This window comes from Monodelphis domestica, chromosome 2, assembly GCF_027887165.1.
Source record: "Monodelphis domestica isolate mMonDom1 chromosome 2, mMonDom1.pri, whole genome shotgun sequence".
Taxonomy (NCBI): Eukaryota; Metazoa; Chordata; class Mammalia; order Didelphimorphia; family Didelphidae; genus Monodelphis; species Monodelphis domestica.
Window position 1 is genome coordinate 6,675,112 of NC_077228.1, and position 12,921 is coordinate 6,688,032.

At 57.8% G+C, this 12,921-nt stretch overlaps 1 protein-coding gene across 1 annotated transcript in view; it reads right to left on the minus strand.

Moving 5' to 3' along the window:
• Positions 1-620: 620 nt before the first annotated feature.
• CTH (cystathionine gamma-lyase) overlaps positions 621-12,921 on the minus strand; it is a 36,368-nt gene continuing 24,067 nt past the window's right edge. The window contains exons 7-11 of the mRNA XM_056814099.1: positions 7,781-8,467; positions 5,928-6,049; positions 5,654-5,706; positions 2,510-2,648; positions 621-1,068 (exon numbers count right to left, since the gene is read on the minus strand). Coding sequence (XP_056670077.1) covers positions 1,060-1,068; positions 2,510-2,648; positions 5,654-5,706; positions 5,928-6,049; positions 7,781-8,467 — 1,010 coding nt within the window. The 3' untranslated portion in view covers positions 621-1,059. The remainder of the gene's footprint in view (positions 1,069-2,509; positions 2,649-5,653; positions 5,707-5,927; positions 6,050-7,780; positions 8,468-12,921) is intronic.

The following is a 12,921-nucleotide window of genomic DNA, read 5'->3' on the forward strand; positions in this document are numbered from 1 at the left end:
ACTGATGGAGTCTCGGATCTCTGACACCAGAGGAGGCCGCCTCCCGCCCTGCTGCCTCTCTCCAACCACCCCTCTGGCTGGGCATTGGTTGTCAGGCCGCTTAATGGGCAGAAAAAGAGGGAGGCATGTGTGTGTGTGCATGTGCCAACTTGGGGAGCCACGTAAGGAGACACGGAGGAATGAAGCAGCTGAACGCCACGGAGGAGGCAATCTCAAGAGCGGGAAGAATGCCGAACAGGGAAACCCCAAGAAGGTGAGCAGGAGCTCGGCCTTACTCGCCCTCCCGCCTCGGACCCTCACCGCCCATGTCGGGGCTAGGCCGTGGGGGGAGACCTGCCCAGGCTGCCCAGCGAAGAAGGGTCCGAGGGCACATTAGAACCCAGGACGTCCCGTCTCTGGCCCCCCGGCTGCCCCTGGAAAGAACCCGTTCTGGAAGATCCCGAGCTCCAACGGCGATGGCATGGGGCAGCCTTCAGGCCGGCAGTCCTCCCACCTGAGTGGAGGGCAGGAAATTTCTCTGAGAAGGCCAGTCTGGGCAGAGAGGGCAAACCAAGAGCCCCCCCCAAAGGATTCTTTGTCCCCCCCCCACCCGAGACGATAAAGCACAGAGCAAGGCCGAAGCGCGTGAACAGGGGATTTTTAATCACTGTTTACAGCGAGGAGGGTCCCACAGTGGCTTCAGGTACAGATCCGGGCCTCCCCCCACGCTCGGCGGGCGCCCTGGGCCGCTCTGGGTCCAAACGGTGCAGCATTCCCTGGGGCCGGACAGCGAGGCACCGTCAGAGTGCAAACCCCGTAAAAAGGCATTTTCTAGAGGACGGAAGAGGCCAAACAGCAGCCCGTGCACCTTCCTCCTTTGACAAGAACAAGAAAGGGAAACGCATCGCCACAGCAGACCCTGAATTCGCACCCAGAGCCGAGTCTTGACGTCCGGGCCACCCCGACAGCCGAGCATATCAAAGGGGAGGAGGCGCCTCTCCAGGAAGCTTGTCAGTGGCTCCTGGCAGTTACCCATCTCCGGTGCGTCCCAGCGTGCCGGCCCTCGCTCGGAGCCCCCGATCACGCGTGCTACAGTAACGAAGGACAGAAAACACAAACGTCACTAAAGCGCAGGCAGGCCAGAGCCAGGAGCCAATCATGGGGAGCCCCAGAAGCAAAAGGAATGCATTCGAGGCATTCCCAGGAGGACGCAGAAGTGCACTCGGAGGCTGCTGCCCCGACGGGAGTCGCAGACTGGCCTTCAGCTTCCTCCCCATAAAATGGGGGTAACGCCAGCACCGGCCGCCGGGACCACTGTGAGGATCAAGTGACCTCAGCTATTCAACAGGGCCTGCGCTGGGGAACCCCAACCTCCAGGCACCAGACAGGGGCCCCGGCCGGGCCCTGAGGACTCCAAGGGCCCCCCGGCTCGGGAGCTCCCAGATCCTGCTTTGCCTTCTCCCATGAGACATCTCTGAGGAAGGAAAGACACTTCTGAGTTTTTTGTCACTGAATATTCAAAGCACAGACACGAAGCGCTACAAAGAGTTTCTACTGAAGGGATAAAAGGTGCTGGAATGGGAGGGAGGAAGGGAGAAAGGAAGGGAGGAAGGGAGGAGAGGAAGGAAGGAAGGAAGGAAGGGAGAAAGGAAGGGAGGAAGGGAGGAGAGGAAGGAAGGAAGGAAGGAAGGAAGGAAGGAAGGAAGGAAGGAAGGAAGGAAGGAAGGAAGGAAGGAAGGAGGGAGGGAGGGAGGGAGGGAGGGAGGGAGGGAGGGAGGGAGGGAGGGAGGGAGGGAGGAGGAAGATCCTCAGGAGATTAGGTCAGGAGAGTCTCAGCTGCTCTTCTAGAACTCTGGTCCCCTCCTTTTCTCAGTCATCAAACAGCTAGGAAGCAGCCCTCCTGTCGCTAGGGATAGAAAGGTAGGAGGTGGCGTCCATTCTACTGGGGGGGAGAGAAGCCGAATACAACGTCTCCAGGGCAGCGGGAGGCGGGAAGCAGAGTCCTGCTCACAAATCTCTGCCCCGTCGGGACTGGCTTCACCCACTTCCCAGAGTCTAAAGCCCGAAGGGACCTCTGAAGTCTGAAGAAGCTCAAGGCACAGCCAGGAAAATGCGGCCAGCTGGTCCGCGTAGGACTCCCTTCCACCAGCCCAGAGCAGCGCCCTGAAGGCCAGCCTGACTCCAGTTCTTCACCTGTAAAATGGGGGCCGCAGCCCTCCCTGCCTGGGCTGTTCCAGGGACCACACGGGCTCTTGGGAAGCAGCTGGCCCTGGCAAGCAGGCACCGCATGGGCTCCCGTTGGGAGGGTTGTGACTCGCCTTCCCCACTGCGCTCTTTTCGTTCCCATGAGAGCGGCTCTCGCCCATCCGAGGCAGCGGGACCCAGGAGAGCAGCGCGGCTCAGTGCAAGGAGCTGCCCCCCCCAGGCGGGTCCTCGGCTTCCTGCTGGTCTGTGGCCAAAGGAACGGCCGAGATGGGGCTCTCTGCTGCCCTCCTACAGGGATCTAAGAGGGAGGCCGAACTGCACTTACGGCGGCCTTCAGGGCCTGACTGATGTCCTTGAGCAGGTCCTCGGCGTCCTCCAAGCCGACGGAGAGCCGGATGAGAGTGTCGCTGATGCCCAGCAGCTGCCGGTCCTCCTTGGGCACCGAGGCGTGCGTCATGATGGCCCTGGCGGGGGAGAGAAGCGCCGCCCAGTTCACGTGCCAGCTGCCCGCGGGCACACGGAGCCTTCGCCCCTCCTGCCTCTGCGGTAGAGGCTCGGTTCATCCTCATTCTCAGAGTGCCTGCTCTGCCCCTTCGGGCCTCCCGGGGCTGCGGGCCCCGAGGGGTCCCCCACTAGGTGCCGGCCCAAAGCTGGGGTTCCTGCGTCCGAGGTCAGCCCTAAATCCTCTACGCCATGCGCTTCTGTCCTCTGCTACAGCCTGGAGCCCCCAGACCCGTCTGCTTTCCCCGGAACTGCCGGACCCCCACTCTGGGTATGCCCGGGAGGAGCAGAACTCTCTCCCCGAGGGCTGCGGCCTCCCTGCTCCGCCGCTTCACTCGCCCTCTCCGTGGCGAGCGCCCTCCGGGGCAGCCAGGCGGCCTCGCAGCCAGCCTCACAATGCCGGGTCAGAAGCGAGGCGCCCCCCAGGGCTCCCCCGATCCTGGACTTGAGCGCGGCCCAAGAAGCGAGGCCCCTCGTGCCTCCGGCCTCGTTTTCCCCTTCCTGTCTTTCTTCAAAGCTACTTTACCAATTACGTGTGGGCGAGGCTCCAGGAGCGGCAGCGGCACAAGCCCCTGCGCGAGGCCCGGGGGCTACCGGGACAAGGGACAGCCGTGCGGGCCTCCACCGGCCTCGTCGGCCAAGAGGGGGGCCTGGACATGGCGGGCTCCGGGGCCTCTGCGGCACCCAACATGCCGCGAGACACGACGCAGTGATCCCCGCGAGCAGCGGGCGGAGGGCAGGCGGGCACTCGGGGCAGAGCCAGGCCTGGGGACGAGGCTGGCCTCAGACACTTCTAGCTGGGCGGTCCTGGGTCGCGTCACCCCCTGGCCGAGCCCTGACTGCTCTTCCGTCTTTTCTGAGACCAGGGAAGGGGCTGAAAGGGCAAAAGAGAAGGAGCCCACCGAGGAGGAGAAGCTGGCAAAGCCTGGCAGAGCGCAGCGGCGCCGAGGGACAAGAGCACGTTGGGCAACACCCGGGGGTCCCCGACATGCGGCCTTGTCGTGCTGAATCCCTTTCTGCCTCTGTCCCTCCCTCGCTTCTTCTGCCCTGACTGTCTCTGTCTGTCTGTCCATCTGCCTCTATCCCTCCCTCGCTTCTTCTGCCCTGTCTGTCTGTCTGTCTGCCTCTGTCCCTCCCTCGCTTCTTCTGCCCTGTCTGTCTGTCTGTCCATCTGCCTCTGTCCCTCCCTCGCTTCTTCTGCCCTGTCTGTCTGTCTGTCTGTCTGCCTCTGTCCCTCCCTCGCTTCTTCTGCCCTGTCTGTCTGTCTGTCCATCTGCCTCTGTCCCTCCCTCGCTTCTTCTGCCCTGTCTGTCTGTCTGCCTGCCTCTGTCTGTGTGTCTCGCTCTCAATAGACATACAAGGGCGGATTTCTGGGGGAAATGGAGGGAAGGGATAAAAGGGAGCCCACAAAAGCTATCAGCAAAATTCCATTTCCCATCCCGTGGCGCCGGCAATCACAACGAATCCCACTAACAGCAAGAATTCCTCTCCCCAAAGCCTGCCACGGGAGTCTGAAGCATCTCGAGATCTGGGTTTAAGCTGTCTGCCAAGCAGGGCTCCTCCGGGCGCGGGAGGTGAGGACGGGATTCTGGCGCTGGCCAGGTGCCGGGTTCAAGGGCTCTCTCGGCAGCGTACAAAGGGTGCCCCCTCCCCAGGTCACGATCTTCGGTCAAATGAGGAGGGGGGCGAGCGGCCGTCCGAGGGCCTTTCGGCAGCTTTGAACCCGTGAGCTCGGCTCTTAGCCGCTCATTCCTGGTTCATCGAGACACCAAAGTCCACTTTCTGGAAACTGAAGGCACCCAAAAGGCAGAGTCTAGGAAGCGGGAAGGGCACCCAGAAAGGGGAACCGAGCGGGAGATTTCCACCATCAACACAGAGCAGAAAGTACTGCAAGCTCTTAGCTTTGCTACAGAAATTGGATCAAAATGGCCCGGAGCCTTACAGCCATGATAAACTCCATTCATATTGTTAGTTAAACAACTAGAACTAGGAAGGCGACGTGCTGGGGCCCTGGACAAGTCACTTCCTTCGTGCCGGCCCCCAGGCACCCCCTCCCTCCACTCCAGCCTGTGAGATCCTAAGAGACGTTCCCATGGTCCTAAGCGAGGAGCAGGGTCTCCTCGGGCTGAGCTGGGCACCGGCCGGCTCGCTAACACAGACCTGCCCTCCACGCAGAGCCTTGCTAGGGGATGGCGGCAGGGGCCGCGCACAGCTCTCGGGAAGATGTTTACTTAACGTCTTACTTCTCGGCGATCGATCCAGAAAACTAAGCGAGACCCAAGATCCTCTGAACTGAGAGGGATGCGAGGAAGCACACTGGGAGGTGGCTGGGAGGAGCCGACCCCAGAGAACAAAGAGCGAGCGAGGCGCCACTCCCTCCTCAGCACAGAGGTGGGCATCTCCACAGCCCGCCAGGCTTCTGGGGCGGCTCCTTCCTCTCCCCAGAAGCGGATGAGGGACATCTCTGTCCAGAAAATTGGTGTGAAACAAGAGAAAGTACAAAGGAGCTCCCAGGAGCGGGTGTTAAGCTCCTTTAGGTTTCTGAGAGGCAGCAGGGGACAGAGAAGAATGTGGAATTACACAGTCTGGCAAGAAATCCTGGCGGAGCTCTTCCTGAATGAGTTTGGGCAACCCATTCCCACCCTGGGCCTCAGTTTCCTCAACTGTAAAATTTGGAGAGTTGGACTAAATGGCTTCTCCAGACGCTTCCCACTCTGAATCTAGGATCCCCCCAAATGAGGAAAAGTTGGAGTTCGAATCTTGCCAGTTTGTGTTCCCTGATCCCTTGTTTCCCTCTTTCTTCGCCTAGAAAGTGGAGTCAACTGATTTTGGGGCACCCAATGCCAGGGACGCTGGGATTAAAGTGCTTTCCGAGTGATCCTCTCTCTCAGAAGGGAAGGCCCAAGCCCTGTCCGAGGTGCTGAGCACACAGGCAGTGCTGGGGGAACAAGACCCCAAAGCCACTTACGGCAACTCGGCGAGACTCTCATATCCTCCGAGGCTCTCAGCCAGCGTGAAGATCTAGAGCAGAGAACAGCAAAAGGAAAAAGCTTTTAGGGTGCATCAAAAAAGAAAACCAAACTTTTTTTCCTGACAGTGTCTGGGGCCAGGAAAAGAAAGGATGAGCCAGATAGAAAAGGGGACTCACCAGGCCCCACGGGGCCCTCGCCCCAAGAGTCCTAGAAAGCATAGGATCCCTTCCACCCCCACATGGGGAGGCATGCTTGCCTCTGCAGGCTTACCTTCAGGCTCTTGAGGAAGGCTTCAGCATGCCTGAGCTCCCCCTTGATATAAAAGGTGACCATTCCTGGGCAGCCTGTGCACTGTCGCTTCACCAGCTCATACTGAGGATGAGAGGGCAGACCTGCAAACACCAATGCAAAGGGCCAATGGAAAACAAAAAAGGAAATTCAAGACCTAAATGAAGGACCCTGGACATTTTGATGGGGCTTAACACCTGCCAAGCACACCACGTGTAGAACCTTCTCTGAGCCCTCTAAGAATGATCAGCCCCATTTTAAAGATGGGGAAACTAAGGCTCAAAGGGGTCCATCAACATCTTCCTCCCCAGAGATACAAGCTTCCTCTTAGAAGGTGAAATTCTGATTCCATCTGCAGTTAGAACATTTAGAGGTACAAGATGTTTAGTGATCAATTGAGGAGACTAGTCTCCCAATCATCATCAGGGGGGATTGTGAATTTTTAGTTTTATTCCACCCTGCTTAGTCTTTAGAATTCTAGCAACCAGGAATGTATACACCCCCACTTAAGGATTAACTGTAGGAGAAGATGGCCTAGGACTGACATGTGCTAGCAAGTGACAAATCAAAAACAACTGACTGACCCCCTGGGCTGTACTAAGCCAAGTTTAAGCCACCATTGGTACATGTGAGACACAGTGTTATAAAGAACTGCCTATATTTTGCATCACTTCCTGTGAGACACTCTCAGAGGCATTGGGAGGTTTTGGCAGTGTTTGGCGTGCTTGCGACTTTGGTGGACTTTGATGGTGGATTTTACTGGGAGGACCTCTGTAGCGAGGTTTAGGTGAGGCAGCTTCCCTGAAGGACCTTGGTGAGTGATAAGGCTGACTCCCCTTTTCCTTGAACTTCTGAAGGCACTATTGTCCAAGGAGGCCCCTCATCTGGGAGGAGGCCTCATGGCTGGAAGCCGAACTAGATTTAATCTTCTGAGAAGGCTCCTTGGCTGAAGCCTCTGAACTCCCCTTGCCTTAAGCCAGGCCAGAGCAGATCTTCTACCCTTTCCCTCTTCCTCTCCTTCTTACTTTCTTCCTTCTATTGTAAATAAATCACCATAAAATCCCAATACTGATTTGAGTATTTCATTGGGATTGAATTTAAATCCCTGGTGACCACTAATATATATTCAGTCACTGATAGAATATATTCAGTCTCAACCCCTAATTTTACCCATAATACCAGCAAGATCCTACTCTCTCTGAAGAGCAGGGACCCAGGCACCCCAGGGATCTAGAACCCAGGCCTACAGAGAGGCTAGCCCAGATGTTCCTGCCAGACCCTACGCTCGGGTACCAGAGTGATTGGTATGGGGGAAAGAGGGCAAAGCCACTAGCCCAGCCACCACACGATGTTTTACCTCCAGGCATCCTCCCCCCACAACTGGCTCCCCAATCTTGGGTGGGTGATCCAAGTGATAGAACTGTTTCCTTTAGAAGAAGGTACAGTGACCCAGCACCCTTAGAGGTCTACTCCCTGTCCCAGCAGCAGCCACTCATCTCCTCCTGTGACCGAGAGCCCAGGGAGGACGCTGTCCTGGGGTCTCTTTAGGGTTTATAAAGGCATAGCGGAGAAGGAGACCCACTGCCTGGCCCATTCCTTCCTTACTTCCTTTCTATCTATGTAACCTTTAGGTTACAGTCAAAGTAAGGGAAATGGCATCCAGTGATTGGTGGCCCTTTTCAGAAACAGTCAAAAGCAATGGAACTTGGATCAAGATCACATAGCAGAAGAGGAAACAGAGGAAGAGAGAGCGAGTTGCTAAGACTCAAGAAAGACGAATGGATGGAATGACAGATCAGATAGAGCGGGGAGAGCTCGGCTCAGCCACAACTCACCAGGATACAGGACCTTCTCCACCTGAGGATGTGCTTCCAGGAACTTGGCCACAGCCAGGCCATTTTCAAAATGCTGCTTCATTCGGATGGGCAGGGTTTTGAGACCACGAAGGCAGAGATAACAGTCGAAAGGAGAGGGAACAGCCCCTAGTGCTGCAAGACCAAGAAACAGAATGAACACAAAGGAGGGGAGCGAGGGAGGAAGGGAAGGGAAGGACCAAGGGAAAGGACTGAGGGAAGGAACAGAGGGAAGGGACCAAGGGAAGGGATGGGTCTGAGGCAAGGAACAGTGGGAAGGGATTGAGGGAAGGGACTGAGGGAAGGGAAGGACCAAGGAAAGGGACCGACGGAAGGAATCGAGGCAAGGGAAGAACCGAGGGAAGGGACCGACGCAAGGACTCAAGGGAAGGGAAGGACTGAGGGAAGGGAAAGACTTAGGAAAGGGACAGTGGGAAGGGAAAGTCTGAGGGAAAGGATGCAGGGAAGGAACAGAGGGAAGGGACCAAGGGAAGGGAAGGACTGAGGGAAGGAACAGAGGGAAGGGACCAAGGGAAGGGATGGGTCTGAGGCAAGGAACAGTGGGAAAGGATTGAGGGAAAGGACTGAGGGAAGGGAAGGACCAAGGGAAGGGACCGACGGAAAGAATCGAGGCAAGGGAAGAACCGAGGGAAGGGACCGACGCAAGGACTCAAGGGAAGGGAAGGACCGAGGGAAAGGAAAGACTTAGGAAAGGGACAGTGGGAAGGGAAAGTCCGAGGGAAAGGATGCAGGGAAGGAACAGAGGGAAGGGACCAAGGGAAGGGATGGGTCTGAGGCAAGGAACAGTGGGAAGGGATTGAGGGAAGGGATGGGTCTGAGGCAAGGAACAGTGGGAAGGGATTGAGGGAAAGGACTGAGGGAAAGGAAGGACCGAGAGAAGGGACCGACGGAAGGAATCGAGGCAAGGGAAGAACCGAGGGAAGGGACCGACGCAAGGACTCAAGGAAAGGGAAGGACCGAGGGAAAGGAAAGACTTAGGAAAGGGACAGTGGGAAGGGAAAGACCGAGGGAAAGGATGCAGGGAAGGAACAGAGGGAAGGGACCAAGGGAAGGGAAGGACTGAGGGAAGGAACAGAGGGAAGGGACCAAGGGAAGGGATGGGTCTGAGGCAAGGAACAGTGGGAAGGGATTGAGGGAAAGGACTGAGGGAAGGGAAGGACCGAGGGAAGGGACCGACGGAAGGAATCGAGGCAAGGGAAGGACCGAGGGAAGGGACCGACGGAAGGAATCGAGGCAAGGGAAGAACCGAGGGAAGGGACCGACGCAAGGACTCAAGGGAAGGGAAGGACCGAGGGAAAGGAAAGACTTAGGAAAGGGACAGTGGGAAGGGAAAGTCTGAGGGAAAGGATGCAGGGAAGGAACAGAGGGAAGGGACCAAGGGAAGGGAAGGACTGAGGGAAGGAACAGAGGGAAGGGACCAAGGGAAGGGATGGGTCTGAGGCAAGGAACAGTGGGAAGGGATTGAGGGAAGGGACTGAGGGAAAGGAAGGACTGAGGGAAGGGACCGACGGAAGTGATCGAGGCAAGGGAAGAACCGAGGGAAGGGACCGACGCAAGGAATCAAGGGAAGGGAAGGACTGAGGGAAGGGAAAGACTTAGGAAAGGGACAGTGGGAAGGGAAAGTCTGAGGGAAAGGATGCAGGGAAGGAACAGAGGGAAGGGACCAAGGGAAGGGAAGGACTGAGGGAAGGAACAGAGGGAAGGGACCAAGGGAAGGGATGGGTCTGAGGCAAGGAACAGTGGGAAGGGATTGAGGGAAGGGACTGAGGGAAAGGAAGGACTGAGGGAAGGGACCGATGGAAGGAATCGAGGCAAGGGAAAACCGAGGGAAGGGACCGACGCAAGGAATCAAGGGAAGGGAAGGACTGAGGGAAGGGAAAGACTTAGGAAAGGGACAGTGGGAAGGGAAAGTCTGAGGGAAAGGATGCAGGGAAGGAACAGAGGGAAGGGACCAAGGGAAGGGAAGGACTGAGGGAAGGAACAGAGGGAAGGGACCAAGGGAAGGGATGGGTCTGAGGCAAGGAACAGTGGGAAGGGATTGAGGGAAGGGACTGAGGGAAAGGAAGGACTGAGGGAAGGGACCGACGGAAGGAATCGAGGCAAGGGAAAACCGAGGGAAGGGACCGACGCAAGGAATCAAGGGAAGGGAAGGACTGAGGGAAGGGAAAGACTTAGGAAAGGGACAGTGGGAAGGGAAAGTCTGAGGGAAAGGATGCAGGGAAGGAACAGAGGGAAGGGACCAAGGGAAGGGAAGGACTGAGGGAAGGAACAGAGGGAAGGGACCAAGGGAAGGGATGGGTCTGAGGCAAGGAACAGTGGGAAAGGATTGAGGGAAAGGACTGAGGGAAGGGAAGGACCAAGGAAAGGGACCGACGGAAGGAATCGAGGCAAGGGAAGAACCGAGGGAAGGGACCGACGCAAGGACTCAAGGGAAGGGAAGGACTGAGGGAAGGGAAAGACTTAGGAAAGGGACAGTGGGAAGGGAAAGTCTGAGGGAAAGGATGCAGGGAAGGAACAGAGGGAAGGGACCAAGGGAAGGGAAGGACTGAGGGAAGGAACAGAGGGAAGGGACCAAGGGAAGGGATGGGTCTGAGGCAAGGAACAGTGGGAAAGGATTGAGGGAAAGGACTGAGGGAAGGGAAGGACCAAGGAAAGGGACCGACGGAAGGAATCGAGGCAAGGGAAGAACCGAGGGAAGGGACCGACGCAAGGACTCAAGGGAAGGGAAGGACTGAGGGAAAGGAAAGACTTAGGAAAGGGACAGTGGGAAGGGAAAGACCGAGGGAAAGGATGCAGGGAAGGAACAGAGGGAAGGGACCAAGGGAAGGGATGGGTCTGAGGCAAGGAACAGTGGGAAGGGATTGAGGGAAGGGATGGGTCTGAGGCAAGGAACAGTGGGAAAGGATTGAGGGAAAGGACTGAGGGAAGGGAAGGACCAAGGGAAGGGACCGACGGAAAGAATCGAGGCAAGGGAAGAACCGAGGGAAGGGACCGACGCAAGGACTCAAGGAAAGGGAAGGACCGAGGGAAAGGAAAGACTTAGGAAAGGGACAGTGGGAAGGGAAAGACCGAGGGAAAGGATGCAGGGAAGGAACAGAGGGAAGGGACCAAGGGAAGGGATGGGTCTGAGGCAAGGAACAGTGGGAAGGGATTGAGGGAAGGGATGGGTCTGAGGCAAGGAACAGTGGGAAGGGATTGAGGGAAAGGACTGAGGGAAAGGAAGGACCAAGGGAAGGGACCGACGGAAGGAATCGAGGCAAGGGAAGAACCGAGGGAAGGGACCGACGCAAGGACTCAAGGAAAGGGAAGGACTGAGGGAAGGGAAAGACTTAGGAAAGGGACAGTGGGAAGGGAAAGTCCGAGGGAAAGGATGCAGGGAAGGAACAGAGGGAAGGGACCAAGGGAAGGGATGGGTCTGAGGCAAGGAACAGTGGGAAGGGATTGAGGGAAGGGATGGGTCTGAGGCAAGGAACAGTGGGAAGGGATTGAGGGAAAGGACTGAGGGAAAGGAAGGACCAAGGGAAGGGACCGACGGAAGTGATCGAGGCAAGGGAAGAACCGAGGGAAGGGACCGACGCAAGGACTCAAGGGAAGGGAAGGACTGAGGGAAGGGAAAGACTTAGGAAAGGGACAGTGGGAAGGGAAAGTCTGAGGGAAAGGATGCAGGGAAGGAACAGAGGGAAGGGACCAAGGGAAGGGAAGGACTGAGGGAAGGAACAGAGGGAAGGGACCAAGGGAAGGGATGGGTCTGAGGCAAGGAACAGTGGGAAGGGATTGAGGGAAGGGATGGGTCTGAGGCAAGGAACAGTGGGAAAGGATTGAGGGAAAGGACTGAGGGAAAGGAAGAACCGAGGGAAGGGACCGACGGAGGAAATCAAGGCAAGGGAAGAACCGAGGGAAGGGACCGACGCAAGGACTCAAGGGAAGGGAAGGACCAAGGGAAGGGAAAGACTTAGGAAAGGGACAGTGGGAAGGGAAAGACCGAGGGAAAGGACGCAGGGAAGGAACAGAGGGAAGGGACCAAGGGAAGGGAAGGACTGAGGCAGGGAAGCAAGGGAATGGAGTGAAGGAAGGGACCGAGCTTGCAAGATCCTGGTGACCCTCCGTCAGCCTGGGCTCCTACTCGTGCAGTGAGATGAAAAACTCAATAAACTCAATGAGGGAAAAATAGAAAGCGTGCATGGCGATGGGTGATACGGATTGGCAAGGCTACAGAGTAATTTCCATCTTAGAAACGCTCCGAGATCCTGTTTCTTTGACATCTTCTGCTTTTCGGTCTCCGTCCCCCTGGGCTTTCCCAGCTGCTAAGAGCTCGCCGTGGCGGGAGGAGGAGGATGTTCTGACTTGATCCTCTGTGATCCGAGTGTACAAGCCTGAGGAAGGGCCCCCAGGCAGCCAGACAGGGCACCCAAGGGGACGTGGGAGGGAGCAGGCCGCCTTGCCCGGCCCTCCCCTGGCTCGCCTCCACCGAGGGAGGATGGAGGAGGGTGTCCCGAGCCATCCCCAAACTAGACCGTGAAGGCCCCGCTCTGGCTCTCCATCGCCCTGGCTACACTCTCTGGGACCTGCTTGAATGCCCAGCTTCCGGCCTTCGTAGGAGGGACCGAGCTGGGCAGCACCAGCCTTCGCTGCCCCCCACGGACGTCTTCTCGTCTCTCCTCCGAAAGCCCTTCCATCTCTGAATGCAGGCCGAGTGTTGGCCTCCCCTCAAGGCAGAAGAGTGGGAAGGGCGAGGCCAGGAAGGGCCCCAAGGCCAGACTGGAATCCAGGACCCTCCCTCTGGGCCGCTCTCCGGGCATGAGCGGCCCCTTGTTCTCTCCCCAGCTCGGGCCTAACAGAAAAAGGCAGCCCCGGCCGCACCGCACACTCCTGCCCCAGGCCGGCCCGGGAACAAAGCTGGATGAGAACGGGCGAGCGGGCCGGGGAGGCCTCTGTCTCGGCCCGAGAGCGGCTGGCAATTCGCCCCTCCGGTGTTCGGCACGGCTGGGCCTCGGGGGTCCTGCCCGGCCAGAGCCCAGGGACAGAGGCTGATCCTGGCCCAGGTGGGCAAATGGCACCACGACGACGTCCTGGAAGGCCCAACGGGCGGGAACCAGAACCAG